The sequence below is a fragment of the Tursiops truncatus genome, chromosome 17 (assembly GCF_011762595.2).
Source record: "Tursiops truncatus isolate mTurTru1 chromosome 17, mTurTru1.mat.Y, whole genome shotgun sequence".
NCBI lineage: Eukaryota > Metazoa > Chordata > Mammalia > Artiodactyla > Delphinidae > Tursiops > Tursiops truncatus.
In genome coordinates, this window is record NC_047050.1 from 14,524,711 (window position 1) to 14,547,981 (window position 23,271).

The 23,271-nt window shown below is 40.6% G+C and overlaps 1 protein-coding gene across 2 annotated transcripts in view; it reads right to left on the minus strand.

Moving 5' to 3' along the window:
* SLCO5A1 (solute carrier organic anion transporter family member 5A1) overlaps window positions 1–23,271 on the minus strand; it is a 130,359-nt gene that overhangs the window by 20,071 nt on the left and 87,017 nt on the right. For both annotated transcript variants that reach the window (XM_033842945.2, XM_033842946.2), the window contains exon 6: window positions 12,391–12,589. In XM_033842945.2, coding sequence (XP_033698836.1) covers window positions 12,391–12,589 — 199 coding nt within the window. The remainder of the gene's footprint in view (window positions 1–12,390; window positions 12,590–23,271) is intronic.

Consider the following 23,271-nt stretch of genomic DNA (forward strand, 5'->3'; position numbering starts at 1 on the left):
CAAATATAAATAGCAGTGAAAAGAAAGAGGCATTTATGGAAAATGTCATTCGGGAAAAAGGCCATAGTTGCACAAAAAAAGGAAAGATGCTGATACGGTTAATCCTTTACATTGCGCTGATTTAAAAAAAAATTATTGTTAAGAATAATAACGTCTTGTTTGACTATCACTCACGCTCCAGAAGACAGAGTGGATTAGAATAATAGTGCGAGTGTTTAAATCTCAGTCACTCCAAGCAACCTCTCATTAGCCTGAGCTAAGACCATCATGGGAGTACAAAATTTACAAGGACTGTAGTACACCACACTCATCCTTGTGCAAAGGGACAGTACATCACCCTTCTAATAAATGAAAACATTACTGACAAGTTAGCCTTGCAAACAAGAGGCTCATGTTAACTCAGTGTCCATGTAGGTGTTCTTTCCACGACAGGAACAATGACTCACTAACAAATGCCTTGTAACTACATGGTCCAAGCTGTAAACCTAGGTCACACATGACATGTTACTATAAATACCATGGAATTATAGAATTAGAGTGACGGGAGGAGTCTCTGAGGTTAACTAGTACAGCTTACTGATTTTCAAGCCTAGGAAACTATGAAAGGTGTAATGACATGCCCCACAATCATTGAGGCTTTAAGGAAACCAGCCATGGGGAGACCAAAATGAACAGAAAAGGGAAGAGAGCGAGCTTGCTGCCTAATCTTCATTAAATCAATTGCTTAATAAGATCAATGTTTATTTAAAGTAACATACAACAATAAAACAGATTGAGGTTTAACATAAGGAAAAATCTCTACCATGGAGCAATTACAGCTGGGTATGTAAGGATACAGTTGCTCTCAAATCACACACATATTCTCGCACACACACACACACACACACACAATTGTGTCACATCACCCCACCCCAAAACCTAAAGAACGCTTGGACTTCCCCAACTGACACACTTCTACTGGTTTCCACAAATCAAAGAGGAGCCCCTTAACCTTCTTTCTGCCTCCTGTTAATTTTCTCCTTACTAAGAGATATGACAAATAGGGGTCCATACGTCTTATATTCAAGCCACATGGATTAAAAGACTATGACCCACGCAACAAAAACCTTTCAGGCAAAATATACTAATCAACTAAAAAAAATGGTATCTTTCTCATAATTTCTTAAATTTTTATCAATCTATCTCAGTCTTTAAGGAGACTTCAATTAGAATGTTTCTTTTAATTCCGCTTAAATCCTTGGCTTTATATTAAAGCCCTTCCTTGGCCAGATATAGCTGTGCAACTTCAGGTTTATAAATAATACTACTATCATCATCATCATTATCATTTAGGACTAACATTTACATAGTCCTAATTTTACTCCAGGACTTGTGCACTGAGATCTCTATAGAAGTTACCTCATGTATTCCTCATGAGAATTAAAATTATTATGACTGTGTCTCCAACTTTCAGATAATGAAACTGAATATCTGAGAGGTTAAGATAGGTACTGTTGAAGTTCACAGAACTAGTAAGAATCAGGGATTTAAACCCAGTTATCTCTGTCTCCACAGTGTGTCCCCTTAAACGCCTACGGCAGCGCACCCGCTTTGTGTAATTGGCCATGGTTTCCCTTGAGTCTTCTGTGTGCTCTCCCTCCTCCTTTTTCTTCCTCTAATGCAGCTTTCCTGGCACTCACCTCTCACTGTGCTGAGCATTAGAGTCAGAGAGAGCGGGTTCAGGGAATTTCCTGGTGGTCCAGTGTTTAGGACTCTGGGCTTTCACGGCTGAGGGCCCAGGTTCAATCCCTGGTCGGGGAACTAAGATTCCGCAAGCTGCTCAGCACGGCCACAAATAAAAAAATAAAATAATAAATAAAAAGAGTGGGTTCAATTCCATGTCTACAATTCACCAGTGCCATGAACAAATCTAGAGAGACTTCACTTGGGTTGTAAAACAGAGACCAGAATATCTATATCGCAGTGTTGATGGGAGGATTAGATAAGTAAATGGATACCCAGCGCCCAGCGAGTTCCTTGCACATAAAAGGCACGAAGATACTGATGTGTTTTCTTTATCTACACAGGGCAGAAGCAGGAAGGAATAAAAGTAACACAGTCACAATCACAAAGAGCACAAAAGGCCTTCATGATGATTTTCTTTTCAAAAAGGAAGATGTCATTTTCTTATTTACTCATATAGAGAACAGTCAGAAAACTAGATGAGGGTCCAGTTGCAGGCCTACCATTTAGAAGCTGTATGACCTTAACAGCCTAATAGTTAACGGCTGTCAACGCCCCTCCTGCCTACATGAGCGGAGATAAGCATGATCAACACAGGGGAGTATGTAATAACTCATGGGATAGCTTAGGGTTCCCCAGGACTATACTCATGAAAGTTACGGTTACTGCATCCAATCATTCTTTTTACTGTTAAAGCTTCCTTTAGCTTTGTAGTCAACAAATTCAAACCAGATATAACTTGAAATTTACATATAATAACCTACAACTAATACAAACCGTCTCTTTAAATCCAGAATCATTTTTAATAAAATGACGTGTCCCTTGAACGTCTTGAAATGCCTTTATTTTTAAAGTAATACATATTCATTGTAGAAAATTTGGAAAATACCAAAGGACTAAAAAGTCAAATTAAACTCACACAGTAATGCTACAATCCAGGAATAACCACCATTATGCTTTTGGTATATTTACTTCCCTTTGCTCTTTTTTCAATATGCATATAAATTAACGTTAATAACATATTGTTATCAAGATTTCACAGTGTTCTAAATTCTATTTTTCCTGCTAACATTATATGATGAACATTTTCTATTGACTATGTTAATATGAATGGCAAATTTGGCCCCGAGTTTAATAATATAGGTTCAAGGCTTACTGTGTTTAAACAGATATTATATAGTTTTACAGAGTTCCTGTAATTTGTTTAGATCTCAGTTACAAAACTTAAAACTCACTGGAAAGAAAATTTGCTTATATTTTATACCCCCTCGATACTCCTAAAAAGGAAGTAAAGCAAATTTTGTTTGTATCTCCCAAATAGAGCCAAAAATAGATCAAATCATATACTTACAGCTAGAAATGAACTGTAAGCCTATTAATAAAAGTAGCCAAGATAATCCAGAAACACACATAACTAAGATCCTTTAAGTAAACTACTTTTTCTCTACTTTTCAGGAATTGCCTTTAAAATTAGTAATACCTATAATAAATAAAAGATCTTGAATGTCACCAAAGAAATTAAACAGGAAAAAAAAAAAACGTTCAGAAGGTTAAGTTGTCTGTGAAACACAGAAGACAGGAATGGTTTAATTAGAGAAATTAGGAATGATCTGGCTAGAAATGCTAGTCACTCAAGGGCTGGTACTAGAATACTATCTAAATACTGGCAGGATGGCAAGTTCAGGAGCGGTGACAAAGATGATGAAATGTACCTTTGTGAGTTGCAGCAAAGGTCTGAATTAACAGACAATATTTATGTCTTAGTGCCTTGGGACAATAAAACTATATTGAGAGAAGTAACTTGAGAAGAATACCCCAAGCCCTGAGATTTTGGACGGGTGGACGGGTGGATCACAGTCATTGCCGAAAATGCTCTCAGAAAACTGAGCAAATGCATCTTCGTCATGTCATAGCTCAGGAAATCATCCCTGGAAAAGTTCTGACCCAGTAACTCAAGTCTCCAAATCAGAAGATGATATAATAGATTTTAGTTTAAGTTCAAAGAGATGACACTTGATGAATGAAAGATAATAAAGCTAGAATTATTAAATGATTTATCAAGACAGTACTGTTGAAAACTTCTGTACATGGACATCAGATTTAACCCCATTTGAAAAAATTATTTGAAGGTAAAGAGCAAACAACTCACATTATACAATGTGTTTATATAAAGTATTGCTTAAGCTACAGTTTTCACCGGCTCCTTTGTCGACAACATGATTAGGAAACACCTGTGTGAAATACAGTTCGGCAGACACAGAGGGGAAGCAAAACACATTTCTTAATTAAAACTGCAGGGAAATTGTGGGTGCTGGGAGAATCAAATCTGAATTTTTTTCCTTTAATTTTGTCATATTGCGGTTAGAACACTTAACACGAGATCTACTCTCTTAACAAAATTTCAAGTGTACAGTACAGTATTGTTGACTACAGGCACAAAGTTGTACAGCAGATGTCTAGCGCTTAGTCACCTTTTTTGTTGTTATTGTTTTATTTTGTTTTAGAAAAATAAAGATTTATTTTGAAGGGAAGTGAATAAATCTTTAATGTAATCTATACTGAGTGACCAAACCAAGTTACTATTACTGTTTCAATTGCCAGCACCTACCCTAAGGATCAAAGTTGGGCACAATCTTCAATGTTTGCCTACCTCACAAAGACACCTCCCTCTAAATTCAGAAGCTAAAGGAAACTGGAGATCTGACATATTGTGGGGTGGGGAGGGCTGTCCAAGGCCATTTCGTGAAATGGACACGCCTCCTTTGGGCATCATCAACATTAAAGCTTGTTCATCTTACTTTATTAAAACGTTGTTTCCATTGATTAGTCACTCCATGTTTCCCCCTTCCCTCAGACCCTGGCAACCACCATTCTGCTCTTTGATTCTATGAATTTAACTATTTTAGATACTTCATATAAGAGGAATCATACAGTATTTGTCTTTCTGTGACTATTTTCTTTCACTTAGCATAATGTCTTCAACGTTCCTCCATCTTGTTGCATATTACATAATTTCTTTCTAAGGCTGAATCTTATTCCATTGTATGTATATATGACATTTTCTTTATCCATTCAGCCGCTGATGGACCTTTAGGTTGTCTCCACATCTTGGCCATCAAATCTGAATTTTCTAAGGGAACCACTAATAACACATCAGGTTCATTCTACAAAAAAAAACTGTGACTCCATTTTGGCTCAATAGGAAAAGGTCACCTTTCTAAAACATCCCAACCCCATCCCAGGCACTTAGGTGTCTCTTGAGCCCTCGATGCTAATTCAGAGACAGGCTAGTCATTAACTCCTTGAATGTCAGAAAATTCACCATGCTGGGGAACCTGGAGTTTCTCACACACACTTTCGTAAATGGAATTGGCTTATATATTGTGCTTTCTTCTTTGTGTTTCTTTTCTTCTTTCAGGACAGTTTAATAATTTAAAACATTACTTTCAAAGTCAGAGAAACCTGGGTTCCAGTCCTAGCTCTATCATTTTCTAGCTGTGTGACTTTAAGCAAGTTATTTGATCCCTCTGAATTTCTTTCTCCTCATATTTAAAATGAGAAAAATAACATTAAATAGTTATTTAACAATTGCTTATTACTGTGGGTTTTATTCCATTTTATCCTCTCTATAATTCTAAGAGATCGAGACTATTATTAGCCCATCTTAATGATGAGGAAATTGAGGCACAGAGAGGTTAAGGAATTTGCCAAGTACCTTATTCAATCTTCACAGCAATTCAACATGATCAATACTATCAGTATCCTTACCCTAAAGATGTAGAAACCAAGCACAGAAAGATTAACTAATTTGCCCATACTCACACAGCTAGAAACTGGCAAGACCAAATATTAGTGCACTATTGAAAGAAAGGGATGCATTCTCTATAGCTTTCTGAGTAAGGAGGTGGTGTGTGCACTTAGATGTGTGCTTATATAAAATACAAAATGTATAACAGCACCTCAGTGTAGTACTCAGAAAGGATACAAACTCTAAAATAGATAATCTGGGTTTCATTCAGTTCCACTCGTTATTAACTGATGACTTGGGGCAAATCATTTACTCTCTAACCTCAGTTTCTTTAACTGAACTATGTGGTTAATAACACACACAGTGGAGTGATGTTGTAAGCAGTGTATATAAAAGATATACATGAGTGCCAATCACCATACCTGAGCCAAACAGGTGTCTGACAAAGGCTCCTTTCTTCACTGCCACTCCCTTCATCTCTCTCTTTATCAGCTTTAAAGGAGAAAAATCCTACATGCAAGGATCAAAATCATGCAGAGCTACCATTTTTATGAGGCAGGCCAACCATGTACTGACGAACAGGTTGTGCACTGCACAAGAGCACCCAGCCAAGGGAGCAAGGAGAGGCTGAAATGTAGTCCATACCCTGCTTGGAGAAAGGGCCCCATTATTCTTCACACAAAGGTAACTGCTACTCTAAAAGTGTCAAACCTGTGCAGCTGTACCACCCAAAAGTGTTTATACTAATTCAATTTTAACTCTCTTCCTAGAAGTATTTGGGGAGCTAGAGGAATTCTCCAAGGAAACTGGGTTTTTCTTTTGCTAGTTTATAAACTTCGATGAAGTCAGGCCGCAAATATTAGAATGAATGAATCCTTGCAGCAGTCTCTGGCACTCCTAATCAACTTTTCTTTGTTGAATACAATTAACTGAGAAGAAATGTACCATAAGTCATGGATTTAGATAACTACAATGTTTATTTACGTCAAGTTCTTACTAGTTTCAGCATCACTATGTAAGTAATGTCCCAGTGCAGAGGTGGATACCAGACATTCATTAATCTTTTAAAAAGGAAAAAAGAGTCACTTTGCATGATCTAGAAAGGGAGTAAAGCCAAGAAACTAACTTTTTTCAACATATACTAAGTGTTAGACTCTGTGCTGGGAAATATCAAAAACCTTCCCTTACATAATCCTCAAAATCAAAGCTACAAATATTTGTTTATAATATTTAAACGCTTCAAACTGGAGATTGAGGATGGAGGAAGGAGACACTGACTTTTCATTTCCTACCCTTCTGCATTATTTTAATTCTTTCAACCGCATGTGTTTTACTTTAATTATAGTTGTAACCAGGTATGATTCACATTATTGTCATTTTATATACGAGGAAACCAAGAGTTTACAATATTAGATAATTTTTTACAAGGTCACATCGCTAGAAAATGATGGCGCTATTACTTGCCTTTGAAAATAATACTATCTTTGAGGGGAGAGGGAAGAAAAATTCAAGGAATTCTTACTTGGGACCTCTTTTTTCTCAGTAATAAGGAACACGAGGTTGTCCGACAAGAGAAAACAAGCTACGGTAAGACAAAAAAAACTTGAAGAAAGGATTTTTTTTTAATGGACCAATATGAGGCATAGGAAAGGAAGCTGACTAGGGCCAAGTAAATGGATTGCTCAGCAAAGACGAGGGCCTGCTAAGATTGGAACTCATCAATTTGTAATGGAGCAAATCAGCACAATTATATAATTTTTTCCCAGTAGTGCTAGGGAGTTCAGAATCAGTTGATTCAGGATTGGCAAGACCGATGTGGTGTTAAGCAAAAGCTTTAGAAGTCTTGAGGGGACTTGCAGTTTAAAAGCAGGTAAGACATGGAGTCTGCATTCCACCCCTTCTGAGAAGGCACTTGAAATAAAAGTGAGTATAATGAAAATGAATCGAGCTGGCAAAGAGAAATGGAAAGAGCGACACCAGACTCCATGAAAATAAAAGTGGACAGGCAAAGGTGCATGTGAAATGAGCAGATGCCACCTTGGAGAAGAGCCAGCCTGCCCCATGGAACCTCTACACGACTCTGAATCCAAATCCAGCAGGTGCAACAGGGAGCAAAAGTGACTGAGAAGCTGAAAACAATGCGACTCACTGGAGACCTAAGGGAGAGAAGACTGTATCAGTGGGCCCTTCCACTCTCATACCCACCCCCTCCATCCCCAATTCAGAGCCCCGAAATTCATCAGAAAGCTCTCCTAAAGAATTCAGAACAAAATGTAAAAGCTAAGCTTCTACCTTAGATGTTGACAAATAAGGATAAAACTCCCTCGTTCTTGTGTGTGGTGGGGGGTGAGTGGGGGAGAGGGACACATAACCTGACAGATGCTAAACTGAGTCTTGTCAACCTGTAAAACCCAGAGTAAATGAACAGAAAAATTGACATTTCAACTAAAATGACAAAATGTAAGACATAGAAACAAAGTAAAAAAAAAACAAAACTGAATTATATGCGCAGAGAGATCTGAGAAGATATTACTCCTGTTCAAACAACAGCAGGACGTTATGAAAAGGGAACACTCGGAATGCCGAAGAAAAAATTATTTTCAAAATTTAAAATTTAGATAAAGAATAAAAAAGCAAGTTTGGAAAAATGTCTCATAGCAAAGAAAATATGAGAAAACAAGTTAAACATACAGGTAACGAGTCTGTAAGTTCCAACATCTGAAAAACAGGCATCCTGGAGAACATAGGGAAAATGAAGACGAGAACGAGTAAAGATACAGTAGAAGAAAATCTCCCTGAGGTTAAAAGAAAAAAAAGGACATATGTGTTAGATTAAAAGTGCCTAATGCAATGAATGAACAAAGCCCTGGGCCAAGACATTCATGCGTCTGTCCATTCATTCAACAACAAACTTTGTTGTAGATGGCGGGGCTGCAACTATTATGTAGGCAGCTATAGTAACTGTTCTCAAGGAGCTCATATTTTAGAGACAAAAGACAAGAGCAAAGCAAGTAAGCAAGACAATTTCAGATAGTGGCACGTGCTACAAGGAAACTGAAGAGGTGATGTAATAAAGAATGAGGGGAGAGTGGGCTCCCTTATATTGGGCAGAAAGGGAAAGTCTCTCCGAGAAAGTGACACTGGAGGAGTCCAGCCAAGACAAAATCGGAGGGTAGAGCATTCCTTATGGAATTTCAGAACACTTTGAATAAAAAATATCCTCAAAACTTCCAAATAAAGTTGGTAACGGAGAAATGAGAACTCAGATTGAAATTAGATTTCATTTAAGTATCTGCAACATTAAACGCTAGATGACAAAGCAATGGTTTCCAAGTTCTCAGAAGAACAAATGTTTAACCTATAATTCTATACCCACTCCAACTATCATTTAAATGTGAAAGAAGAATAAAGACATTTTAATACACTTACGGTTTCAGACAGCTTCTCTTTCCATGAACCCTTCCCTAGGAAGTTATCCAAGGATTTTTTTCTGGCAAAATGAGGAGTTAACAAATAAATAACTACACAGACAAAACCTAGTGGATACAACTGAGATCTATGAAAGGAAGTTCCAGGATATAAGTTATGCAAAAGAGCAACCAATCCAATTGAAGCAAAATTATGGAGAGTTTCAGAAAAAAAGAATTCAATAAAACAAAGTATAATGAGAACTTAAATATATATATGGACAAGATAAACGCCAGTAGTAGGAGAAAGAACAGGCCTTTGGAACTCAAGGACAAACACCACAAGAAAGTCATGGTCCAAATATGATACAATTTTAAGCAGGTTCCCTTCCCCATCCTACTTAGTAGATGACCACTTCTTCTTCCACCCCCTCTATCTTCTGGAGAAAATGAACCAAAGGCTCTGGACTTAAGAGCACCACATAAAAGAGACCTTTGGCAAGATGCCAGGATGATGACAGAGGAATTTGGTAAAAGTTTGCAAAATGAACAGTAGCTCCCTAGCCTCTTCCACCCACCACCCTACTCCCAGCTCTAGAATGTCAGCAGCTAGGCTTACAACCCTGAACCCACCACAACACAGCCCAAGCCAGGAGATAGGAGCATCCTTCTCTTGGGGAACTGAAGCACCTCAAAGGTAAGACCTCAGGTTCTGACACTGAGCACCCCAATGAAAATGCCAGCTGTCCCCCTGCAATTACCCTACAGTGAGATCCACTAAATGACAAGCCATAATGAGATATAAAATAGTTTATAAAGAATAAGAAAAGTAGAGAATCAATGAAGGAGATAGGAGAAAAAAAACTGTGGAGAGAAAATAACGACAATTACATTTTTTAAAAAAGTTAAAATGGAAACAAAAGACATGGTCTCCAGACATTAAAAGTCCATCAAGTGCTCAGAGGAAAAAAAAAGTGTATTGTGGTGAAATTTGGGAATAGTGGGAATAAATGGAAACTCCCAGGAAGGAAAAGTAGGGCACATACAAAGGATTGGGAAAAAGAAAGACCAGAATTCCCACAAGAGCATTAGAAATCAGACAAAAATGGAGTGAAAACTTTAAATTTTTTAGTGAAAATGATTCATCCAGTCCAAAGTTCTTAACCCAGCCAATTTGGCAATCAAATGTAATTGTTAAAAAAAAAAAAAAAAAAGAGGCTATTTCATGAAAAATCTCCAAAAAAAAAAGGTAACAGCCTTGACAGCCTTCCTGTAGCTACTGGAGGATGTGCTCTAGCAAAATGGGGGAGGAAGCCAAAAAAGAGGCATCCACAGAACCTAGAAAACAAAGGATCAGCACAGAGAGAAGCAAGTGAGATTCCTGGGGCAACAGTGGGGCAGCAGGCCCAGAGGGCTCCCATACAGATGACTCCAAGGGGTGGGGAAATGGAATCCTGAGTTCATCGGACAGGTGAAAAGTCATATTGAGATTTCTTGAGCCCTTAGAGGATAAGGGAAGGCAGAAGCAGACTCAAAGAAAACAAAGGAAATGAAAACAAGGTAGTGATTTAATTCCAGGAAAATCACTGCTGTACAAAGGAGGAAATCTAATCACGATACAGTACTTGTGCCTCAGCTGCTAACAATACTGTCATAACCATACCATGGAAATATCAGAAAAGGATTTGATCACAACTTGTGAAGCAAATGCTAGACTCCTCATTTACTAAGACAGGAAGTCATAAATAATGTCTTCATTTGGTTAATTTATACAGTATGCTTTAAAAATACAGAGGTAAATACCAGAAGAGATAGCTAAAAAGAATTTTAAATTATTGCCCCTGGGAAGCAGGGTCAGGAGACTGCTGGTTTTTCTTACTAATTTTTAATATTCTATTTATGTTTTCCAATTGTAGTAAAAATAATTTGATAGAAATTGTTCTTAATGGATTAGTGATGACTAATAACAATAGCTAACTATCACTGAGCACTTGCTGTGTGCCAGGAGAGCTGAGAGCTTTACACATGTTTCTTGTGTAATCCTTGCCCGTGATCTCTAGGTCAATAGACTAAATGTTTGGGTCCATGAAAAATTCACATGTTGAAAGCTAACCCCAAACGTGATGGTACTTGGAGTTTGGGGCCTTTGGGAGGTGACTGGGTCATGAAGGTGAAGCCCTTATGAATGGGATTAGTGCCCTTACAGAAAGGATCCTAGGGAGATGCCTCAACCCCACCATGTGAGGACACAGCCAGAGACAGCCATTTATGATCCAAAGAGCAGGGCCTCACAAGACACCGAATCTGCTAGCACCTTGATCTTGGACTTCCCAGCCTCCGGAATTGTGAGAAATAAACTTCTGTTGTTTCTAAGCCATCTAGTCTATGGTGTTCGCTTACAGCAGCCTGAACGGATTTATATACTGATACGTGTCAGCCATACCTCAGTTTTGCCCTCTGTAAAATCAGAATAGTACCTACCTGATTAGGCCTGTTATGAGGATTAATGAGTTAATATATGTAAAGCATTTAGAAGAATGCTTGGCATGCACTAGTGTTAATATAAGGGTTAGCTACATTTTGAACATCACCATCATTATTATTATTGTGACAGAAAGTTTCCAACCCAGATCGTTACATAAAAAAAAAAAAAAGCTCAGAAAAGAATGTATAGGGACTTCCCTGGTGGTGCAGTGGTTAAGAATCCACCTGCCATTGCAGGGGACACGGGTTTGAGCCCTGGTCCGGGAAGATCCCACATGCCGCGGAGCAGCTAAGCCCGCGAGCCACAACTACTGAGCCCACGAGCCACAACTACTGAAGCCTGCGTGCCTAGAGCCCATGCTCCACAACAAGAGAAGCCACCGCAATGAGAAGCGCGCGCACCGCAACGAAGAGTAACCCCCGCTCGCCGCCACTAGAGAAAGCCCGTGCGCAGCAACGAAGACCCAACACAGTCATAAATAAATAAATAGATAAATAAATAAATAAAAAAGAAAAGAATGTATAGAATGCTACCTTTTGGATATAAAACAGAAAACACTGAAAATACACATTCATAGTTTCTTGTATAAGGAACATCCTTGGAAGGGTACACAAGAGATGAATTAAAGTGGTTCCCTGGTTTGTCTTTGGGGAGAAGTGGGGTGGAGGCCTTGGGACACACTGTATTTTCATTGAACTTTGTTTTGAAACTGTGTGAATGTACTACCTATTCAAAACATTACATTAAAAAAAAAAAGAACAGTTTCCATTAAGCCAACTAGCATTTCCTCCTCACGTACTGTAACCCAAATGCCATGGGAGACGTTGCGAGGTCAAAAGGGACACAGACAACGGAGAGACGGAGGCCACTGCCCAAGAGGGTGCAGCTCTACCAGGACAGAAACGCAGGCGTAGTGAGCCCCGCATTGAGGGTGGGGCACAAGCCGAACCGTGGGATCCAAACACCGCAGAGCTCCGCACTTCAATCATGACCAGGATGAGATGAGACGCCTCTTCCAAGATACTTACCCTGTTGTATACGGGATGTTTATGCCACCTAGATTGATACTTTCACATCCAACAATAAACAGGGTTGAAAAGCACAGTAAAGACACACCACTGCAGATCATCGCTAGTTTTGCAGATTCCCTTGCACCAAGTTTCAATTTTTTTATGATGTAGCCTCCAAGGACAATCCCAACACCGGCACTGGGGACGATGATGACGCCTGGAGAGAAGAAGGGAAGGACAGGATTAATTTGAAGGAATGTATACTATTATTTATTGTCTAATTATCCTGCTTCTACTTACTTATTAGTGCGAAGGGAAAGAATTTTAAAAACACTGTAATCAATAAATCTTTAATGTTCGTGATTTTATAGTATAGCTTATTTTCAACACATACGGCCAACAAAGAACTCATATCCAGAATGTGCAAGAACTTTCAAAGCCATAAAATAAAGACAAGCAACCCATGAGAGAGTGAGCAGAACTTAAATGGGGCTTCACTTAGGAGGAAATTCAGCTGACCCATTAACTCAGAAACGTGCTTAGCCTCCTTACTAAGAGAGAAACACCAATTAAAGCCACAGTGAAATACTACTCCATGCCAACCATGTCAGTAAAAGTGGAAAAGTCTGACAATACCACATATTGGCAAAGATACAGAGCAATGGGCACCCTCTACAAGGCTGGTGGGATGTAAATTGCGACAGACACTTTGAAAGACAGTTTAGCATTATCTGGTAGAGTTGAAGATATATACACCCTGTGACAGGCAGTTCCATTCCTGGATCTATACCCTGAGGAAATTCATGCACATGGGGACCAAAAGAAGTGTATAAGATATCTGAAGCACCATAATAGCCCCAAACTGGAAATAAACCAAACATCCATTAATAGATACATTACATGCAGTAAATTCATGTAATGAAATGCTGCGATACAATAATAAAAATGAGGACACATAATCACATACAAACACAATGTTGAATAAAGGAAGTAAAACACAACAGAAAACATGATCTGACTGTATAAAGGTCAAAAACAGGTAAAACTAAATGATTTGTTTAGAAATGAATACATAGGTAGTGCAACTATGAAGAAAAGATAGTAGGGGGATGGGTGGGATCTGGAAAGGATACAGGGGGCTCCTGGAGGACTGAAAATACTCCTTTTCATGACCTGGGCAGTAGTTACACAAATGTTCACTTTATGATTATTCATTATCCCTAAGTTTTTTTTTTTTGAAGTCTAGTTGATTTACAATGTTGTGTTAGTTTCAGGTGTACAACAAAGTGATTCAGTTATATACATATGTATATATATTCTTTTTCATATTCTCTTCCGTTTTTGTTTATTACAGGATTTTTAATATAGTTCCCTGTGCTATACAATAGGACCTTGTTGTTTATCTACTTTATATATAGCAGTGTTTATATGTTAATCCCAAATTCCTAATTTATCCCTTCCCCGCCCTTTCCCCTTTGGTAACCATATGTTTCTTTTCTATGTCTGTAAGTCTGTTTCTGTTTTGTACATTAAGTTCATTTGTATTATATATATACACACACACACATATATATATATATATTGGCCATGCCACGTGGCATGTGGGATCTTAGTTCCCTGACCAGCAATCGAACCCATGCTCCCTGCAATGAGAGTGCGGAGTCCTAACCACTGGACCACCAGTGAATTCCTTGTATTATATTTTAGGTTCTACATATAAGTGATCTAAGTTTTGATTAATGCACTTCTGTGTGCATTATATTTCACAGTAAAAAAAAAAAGCTAAAAAATTAGTCATATCGCCTGCCCCACGAACCTTACAATCTAAAAGAGAAATAAACAAAACAAATTAAAGTATGATAAGAAAATTATACAAAGGGCAGGGAGAATACAGGAAAAGAAGTACCTGAGTCTTCCCTGGGATAAATCAGGGAGGACATCACAGAAGTGGCAGTATTTGAGCTGACATTCGACAGATGAGACAGAATCTGTCCAATGTGCCAGCACAGAGAAAATATCCTGCACAAAGGAAATATATGCAAAGGGGCAAAAGATAACGGAATTGAAGATTCAGAGGAGTCCAAGCTATGGGAGTGTGGAATGCAAGCTACTGGGGCGTGGCGGGACATGGGCAAGAGATGTAAAGCGAGCGAGACCATGAAGGATCACGGAGAGGAGCTCGGGTTGTACCTCTGGGCAATGGGAGGCCACCAAGGAATTTGAAGCCAGGGTCAGAGAGGATGGGAGGTGTGTGTGACAAAGATTATTGCTGGCGGTGAGATGCAGTCAACACTAGAATCAGAGACATGGCTGGGAGAGCACTGCAAAGGTCCAGGTGAGTCACAGTCAGGCTCCACACCGACAGCACAGCCAACAAGCTGAGGAGGGGACGGGGACACCCGAAAGGTGGCAGGGGTCCAGAAAATGAGGAGGAAAGGACCGGGGGAGAGCAGCTCTCGAACCCCACGGTAGACACACCACGTGTGAAGGGCCCGGGAGATACGCCTCACGCAGTGATCCCTGCCCCACGAGCCCAGGAAGAGCTGGTCTGGGACATTCCTAACAGGTGGCAGAATTTATGGCATAGAAGGGATGTTCCAACAAGACTGAGCAAAGTCAGAAGAGCAGAGGAAGACGAAGCCTGAAAGGAGATCTTGGCAAGAGCAATTTTAAGGGTGTTGTGAAGGTGGAAGCCAGGCTGCAATGGGTTAAACGGTCAGTCGTGGAGATTTGGAGGCTGAAACTCAGACTCTTTCTAGAACTCAGACTATATATAAAAGGAAAAGGGGGTACAGGTCTAGAGTTAGAGGGGAGCCAAGGCGGAGCTGGAGCCTGGGGAGTTTTGCTTGTTTGCTGATATATGGAGGGGACTTAAGCGTATTTTTATTTTGGCCGCACCATGTGGCTTGTGGGATCTTAGTTCCCCGACCAGGGACTGAACCTGGCCCCTGGCAGTGAAAGCACCGAGTCCTAACCACTGGACCTCCAGGGAATTCCTTTAAGCATACTTATATGCTCGCAAAGAGACCAAAAAGGAATGGGAGATTGAGTGGGGAGAAAAAGGGTTATCTAATGCCAAGGCAAGATCCTTGAGAAGTCAGAAGAATATAGAATTAATAGCACAGATGATCAGATTAGCCCCGGAGAGGGAGCGCGAGAACCCTGCATCTGGGCCGGGAATCAGATTTGGGAGCAGGGGGTGGGAGGATAAATCAGTGGGTAGGTGGTAGCTCCTCGAATGGTAGTTTTTCTGTTTTGTTGTTGTTGTTATTTTGGAAACATCATGCAATACATGATGGACTAGAACACTTGAAAAGCACAGAGAAATATGAAGGACCAAAACCCACAACTTACATTCTGGCATATTTCACTCCAGTCTTTTTTCTATGCTTTTTTCCCCCCCTTAAGAACTGATAACATGTGTAGATTCTTTATATGTATATATATATATATATATATATATATATATATATATATATATATATATACACATATAGCTTCAGTTTGGGAAGAGATATGGAGAACTTTAAATATAGCCAAAGGTTGGAATAACCATTGTAGGAAAGTAAAGAGCGGGCTAAGTTAGAACAGGTACACGGCTTTGCAAATGGAGAGGACGGTGGGTCCAGGTGCTATGAGATTCCAGAAGCCTGCAGCTGCATCAGTGCGCATGCCTGGATGGCTCGCTCCTCCTGTGTGTCCCACAGCCCACGTAAAGGAGCAAAGAGGGAGGATTAGATTAATCTAAAGTCTGAGCTTTGCCTGGGTTGACAGGGAAAAAAAAATAGTGTTTATCTTGTAATCCTCACCATGGTCCTGACTTTATTAAACCAGTAATGGCTCTTTTGCAGATGAGGAAGTGACCAGCCCAGTAATGCACACAGGGCAGGGAGAGCGAGAATGAAAACTGAGGTCTCTGGCTCCCAGCCCAGGGCACCTCCACAGCACCACAGCTGCCTCTTAGAACCAGCGGGTACTGGAAGCTTTGGGGGAAGTTGACCAGAGCTCTGGGCTTAGATGAGCTGGTTATTACATTATCCTCCTCATTAGAGAATAGTCCACATTCTATCTACATGACTAAATAGGCAAAGCTTTACCTTCAGAGTGAAATGATCCATTAATAAAATTCCTATTTCAATTGAGCGATTTATATATCGATATTATAGTTATAGATACCGTGCTAGACCCTGGGATAGCAACGAAACAAATCCCCACGCTCACAGCTGAGTCCTAATTTAAAAGCAGTATAATTTATCTGACTATGCATCCTAGCTAGTATTCAACTCTTAAAAACAAAAAATGTGTCATTAGCATGAGGTCTCGTCAGAGTGAAGATCTATTAAAATTTCCTACTGATGTCCCCCGTCCTCTAAATCTCACTGCACTACCAAAACGGAAAGACTGACTATGCCTTCAGGGGAATCTGTACAACGCTCAGATCTCCAGTTTGAGCAGGACACCCAAATGTCTTGGTGTTGTTGCAGTTTTAGGGGAATGGAATGAGTAGGTAAGATCTGGTGCCGAGTGTGTGGTGGGGTGACGCAGGGGGAGACAATACATCTCACCGGCTGCTGCTCTCCTGCCCTTCCCCGTGTCCCCAGACCCCCAGCGCCCCTCCTTCTGTCTCCCTCCTCTCAGCCTCTGCTCCGGAACCAGCCCCTTCCCAGCCGCTGCCGGACACCTGTTACCCTCGAGTTTCTGCTCCTCGCGCCCTCTAGTGGCCAAGACGCGGGGAGGGCGGGGTCAAGAGGGTGGGGAAAAGGCATCAACTGGGGCCCACAGACGCCTGTAGAACGAGCAGAGGAAGGAGGACAGAACAGCGGGGAGAGATGGGAGTGACTGGACCAAGCCCAGGGGCCCAGCCTAGGGCACAGGCGGGAGAGGATGGAGGCCAATGCGACTGCAGATGTCTGAGACAATTCCAGGTAAGAGTGTGGGCCATGAAGATTCCAAGTTCGAATCTCAGCTCTGCCACCTACAAGCTGTCTGTCCTCAGGCAAGTTTCTGACATTCCGGGCCTTAGATTTTTCTGTAAAATATGGATAAGAGTAGTTTCTTCCTCATAGATTGTTAGGATTAAACGGGTTAAGATACAGGAAGTGCTTGAAACAGTGCCTAGCCCATAGCATATACCCAATAAATGTTGGCAATTGACACAAGTATCCGCCTGCTATTAATGAGTTTAACATTTGAACAAATAAATATATTGGAATTATAATTAGGCAAATTTTAGTATGCCATTTAATCTATAGAACTGAATTTAAAATACTACTCGTGGGGCTTCCCTGGTGGTGCAGTGGTTGGGAGTCCGCCTGCCAATGCAAGGGACACGGGTTCGAGCCCTGGTCCGGGAGGATCCCACGTGCCGCGGAGCAACTAAGCCCGTGCGCCACAACTACTGAGCCTGCGCTCTAGAGCCCGTGCTCCGCAACAAGAGAAGCCACCGCAATGAGAAGCCCGCACACTGCAAGGAAGAGTAGCCCCTGCTCGCCGCAACTAGAGAAAGCCCGTGCGCAGCAATGATGACCCAATGCAGCCAAAAGAGTAATAATAAACAAAATAAATTTTTAAAAAGAAAAGCATTAAAAAATATATCTTACTGTATGTTATATGGCAAAATTTTAAAAAATAAAATAAAATATTATTCATAATTGTCCAACATAAACCTGTATGTGTTCTTCAATATATAAACCTTTGTTTGATATTTAGCTACTATGTCCTCTCAAACACATAAACCTCTGTTAGCTTTTGAGCTACTGTGTGTATATATCTGAATCTAAAGAAGTCATTGCTGCATAAGTATTGACCAGAGGACCCTGCTTCGTTCATAAAAGGTCTGAGCACACCCTACTGCTTTCCAGTAGGAAATCTTTTATCTATTTACTTAACCAAGCAGATTGACATGTTAATTGTCCTACTTCCTTTCTTTCCCTTATTTCAAGCATGATCCCCTTAGCATTCAATGTTGAAGTTTTTGCTCTGGGTCACAATATTGCTTACCCTTACAAAGTGTGGCTGGATGGAGTCAAAAGGTCTTTATGAAAAATGATATTTGGTGAATTACCAAATATTGAAGCTACTGATGCAATGTTTCCTCTTCACTCCAATTTTTGTCAATAGGCAGACATTATCTATTTTGCAAATAGACACATAAAATATGCCTAAACCTAATGCATCACTTGGAACACAGGAAAACCTTGAACTGGAAGACAGGAGGACAAAATTAGGTGACCCACTCATCAAGAATGTTTCAGGTTCGGGGAACTGCAATCGTGTTGCTATTGCTATTGTGAAGAATCACAACCTGCTTTCACGGGACCCAGTGCTTGCCCCCATCATAAGACCTGCCACCATCTACCGGGTTTACTTTTCTCTTTCCTGCTAGACTGGAAGGTTCCTGTGCATGGTAGGGACTATATCTTTATTATCTTCAGACCTTTCTAGCACTTACCAAGGCCTGGATGAATAATTTTGTTATTTAGAATTTATTACATAAAATCCTCAAATGACATTCATTTTTGTTTTCAATTATTCCTTGAAATAGGCCATATCTTGTTTTACAAATAGGAGATCTAAGATCTCATTTGGAGTTAAAATAACTTGCTAAAATCAGTTTAAAACTGGCACGCACGAAATATCTAGACTGACGCCTAAAAAATCTCACTGTTATCAAAATTGACTTGGGCGTTATTAGCAGAAGCTTAACTGCCAAGCCACCACAGGTGACAAAGCGTGGAATGCCAGTAGCCCTCTGATACCTCTTTTCTATGGTGAGATCACAATGGTGCAGACTGTCCTACTGTGGTGAATTAAGTTAGTATAGACAGATCCTCAGAATCTTAGATGTCCTCATGCTCTTTTCTCTAAATTCTCTGACCCTTTCTGTGTATTCCACGTCCAAAGTTTTCTTTAGGTAAGTTGAAAAGTCAATGGTTTGCAAACCTAAGACTATGAATCAATACAGACTATCATTGTAAGCCATTATGGCTTCCAGGTTCTGCCGTTGTCTTTGGGGAAGGCAGCCGGGACGGAAGGGGAGGAGAAAGCGGGGTGAGCACCTAGAAAAGAAGGAAGTACAATTGGTTCTCATGCCCATTCTCTCTCTCTCTTTCCGTCTCTCCCACCTTTCTCTTTCTTTCTGTACACACACACACACACACACATACACACACACACTGATGTTAGCTATATGCCACAAACTGTGATAACTGCTGTACGGATAGTATCTCATCTAATTCTCAAAACTGTACGCGTTTTGAATTGCTCTGAAATCAGAATGTGTCTGACAATCAATAGGATCTCTATCTTGTGTCATTGTCTAATTAGAAGCATTTTTCTTTCATAGTAACTCAAAATCATGGGGCATCTTACAATGAATGGTGTCTTAGGTTGGAAAGAATACAGAAGTTTCTTTCCACATCTCAGGTGAGGAAACATCTAGTGAGTGATAGAGCAGGGTAATAAACTCAAATTTATTTAACTTTTCCAAATACTATGTTTCTAATCTTATGATACAAAATCAATGTTTTCCTGTCACCCAAGCCTAAATATTTTACCCCTTTAAGCTTCCACTTTCCCTTGCAAATATTTTCTTACAGGAAATAAATAACAATTATTGTCAGAGGGGAATAGAAGAAGAGAATATTTTTCAAGTCCGCACCTTGAAGCTAGCAAATTTTAAATGGTCTGAGAATACATAGCACAGTAAGTATACATTTTCACAAACTGCTCATAAATCCACAAAGTATCACAAAATCACAATATTTCATATTTCTTTCTCTTTCATATATCTCACTATCACCCTTGTAAGAAAATCTCAGAAATCCCTTCACCAACTATGAACGAGGTCCATCATTAGAATTAATTTATAGTGCCATTTTTATAATTTGGTGACTGTTTTAAGACAGAGACCAGACTATTTCTTTTGATCCATAATATTTCATAGCATAACATCAAGTCAAATTGTAAAGGATGCCCTGTTCGATTGGAATTAGGAGGGGCAGCCCGTGTATGTTGACCTGAACAGCGTGTGTCGGGCACCTGGAGAGAAGCCTATAGGTTGAGTGGCAGGATTTATAGGGGTTCTTTTTTTTAATTTTTTTTTTTTTTTGGCCATGCCACGTGGCATGTGGGATCTTAGTTCCCAGACCAGGGATCGAACCCACGCCCCCTGCAGTGGAAGCATGACATCTTAGCCACTGGACTGTCAGGGAGATCCCAATATCAGCGTTCTTTTAGCAATTCTCCTGAGGCAGATAGGCTGTCAGGGTGGCCAGTCTCACACAGGGCTGCTGCAGACGGCCTGTCTGCCTCCACCACTTCAGTGAAGGACACAGCGCCAGAAGCAGACCTTTCCAGCCACAGCTTCCTCTGTTGAGAACCCCGTGATGAACACAGTGGGGCTCAGATGGGACCCCCTGCAGCTCAGCAACAGAGCCTGCTCTCAAACATCTTGCGTGACCTTGCTGAAATGATTACTAAAGGCTTTCCAAGGAATTACACACCTCTGAAAACCTAGCCTCCATCACTTCAGCCTGGAGATATCAAAATCAAGCTCACACTGAACCTCCACCAGGGTAAATGGGTCTCACTCAACCACAGTAACACTCTCTGCAACTCTGCCAACACAGGGAAATGCCGTGCAGCACGAGAGAAATATGAGAACCCCAGTCTCAGGGATTCAAGTTCTTGGGAGCACTGAGGGAAAGGTAATAAAAAGGTACATTCAACAGAGAAAACAAGCCCACTTTTCATTTCAGGGTTCTGCAGAGCTCTGGCTGAAATCATACATAAAATCAAATGCCAAGCTGGGTCGTGAAAGGGATTCAAAAATCAAATCCAGTGAATATTTCATCCTGTATGGCTTAAAAACCTAAAAGAGTTTTCTGTATTCAGGCAATAGAACCACAAAGGGCAAAAATAACTTGAAATGATGAAATGCAAAATATCAAAGTGTTTACTTCTGTCTTTCACTGGCTCTGGGAAACTTCAGGTGAAACAGCAAAAGCTTTAAACAAATTATTGCAAGAGAAGGGGGGGGATTTTGTAGAGGCAATTTTACAGAAGACGAGCAGGGTCTTATTAACCTTTGCAGTTATCAAAAGAAGCCTCAAAGGAAGACCTTAGTGTTAAGTTACTAGACTCAGTTTCCGTTCAGAGAAGCAAAGCCTACAGATGTGGGCCAGTGCCAAAGACAAAGCCCTCTTTGGAGGCCCTGTGGGGGAGATCCATTTTCCCTCAGCACTTTGCAACGTCTCCCCTTTCCATTGTTGTCCAAATCCAGCAGCTCTTGAGCCTTCGCATCGAGAGAGTTGATGGTCATTATGCCCAAGAATAGCTGAGCTACAAAATCTGGTAAAGCTATCCTTCCCCTGGGAGAAGTAAGCAGATTTTTCTTTCTTTCTTTTCTTCTTAGCTGAGTTGGGTCTTCGTTGCTGCACGCGGGCTTTCTCTAGTTGCGGCGTGCGGGGGCTACTCTTGGTTGCGGTGCGCAGGCTTCTCATTGCGGTGGCTTCTCTCGTTGCGGAGCACGGGCTCTAGAGCGCAGGCTCAGTAGTTGTGGCGTGCAGGCTTAGCTGCTCCACGGCATGTGGGATCTTCCCGGACCAGGGATCGAACCCTTGTCCCCTGCATTGGCAGGCAGATTCTTAACCTCTGCGCCACCAGGGACATCCAAGCAGATTTTTTTTTTTTTTTTTTTTTGCGATACGCAGGCCTCTCCTGTCGCGGAGCACAGGCTCTGGACGTGCAGGCTCAGCGGCCATGGCTCACGGGCCCAGCCGCTCCGCGGCATGTGGGATCTTCCCGGACCGGGGCACGAACCCGTGGCCCCTGCATCGGCAGGCGGACTCTCAACCACTGCGCCACCAGGGAAGCCCCAAGCAGATTTTTAAAACTCTATTTATCCAAAAAAATGTTTGAGACAAACTTCTACACACCTAACCTTACTTGTTAGCGTGCTGTTGCCCCACTATGGCCAAGCGAAAACTTGGCTCATTAAAAACCATGTTAATTCTGCCAAATGAATAAGGAGGACCAGAGCGGCCATTTAATAAAGATCGTCAGCTCACTAAGCGCTCTGTTTATTCTTTCTTTCTTTTTTTTATTGACAGCTTCGTTGAGCTATAAGTCACATACCATACAATTCACCTACTTGAATAAGTGTACCATTCAATGTTTTTTAGTATATTCACAGAGATATGCAACCATCACCACCATCAGTTTCAGAATATTTTCACGACCCTAGAAAGAAACCCTGTACCCATTAGCTATCAAGCTCATTTCTTCCTACGCCCCTTCCTCAGCCCTAGACAACCACTAATTTACTTTCAGTCTCTACAGATTTGCCTATTCTAGATGTTTCAGATAAATGGAGTCGTAAAATATGTCCGGCTTCTATCACTTAGCATCATGTTTTCAACACTCATCCACGCTGTGGCACGTGTCAGTACTTCATTCCTATCTATGGCCAAACAATAAGCCATTGTACTAACAAGACTACACCTGACTTATCCATTCATCAGTTGATGGACATTTGAGTTGTTTCTGTTTCTGGCTATTAGAATAATGTTGCTATGAACATTCATGTACAAGTTTCTATATGGACATATGTTTTCATTTCTCTTGGACATATGCCTAGAGATGGAATTTCTGGATCATACAGTAATTCTACGCTTGAGGAAATGCCAAACTGCTTTCCAATACAGCTGCATCATTTGACGTTCCTACTGCCAGTGTGTGAGGTTCCAACTGCTCCACATCTTCACCAGCATTTGTTATTTCCACAAATAATATTTGATTACAGACATCCAAGCGGGTGTAAAGTGGTATCTCATTATGATTTTGATTTGTATTTCCCTGATAACTAATAAGACTGAGCATCTGTTCATGTGGCCACTT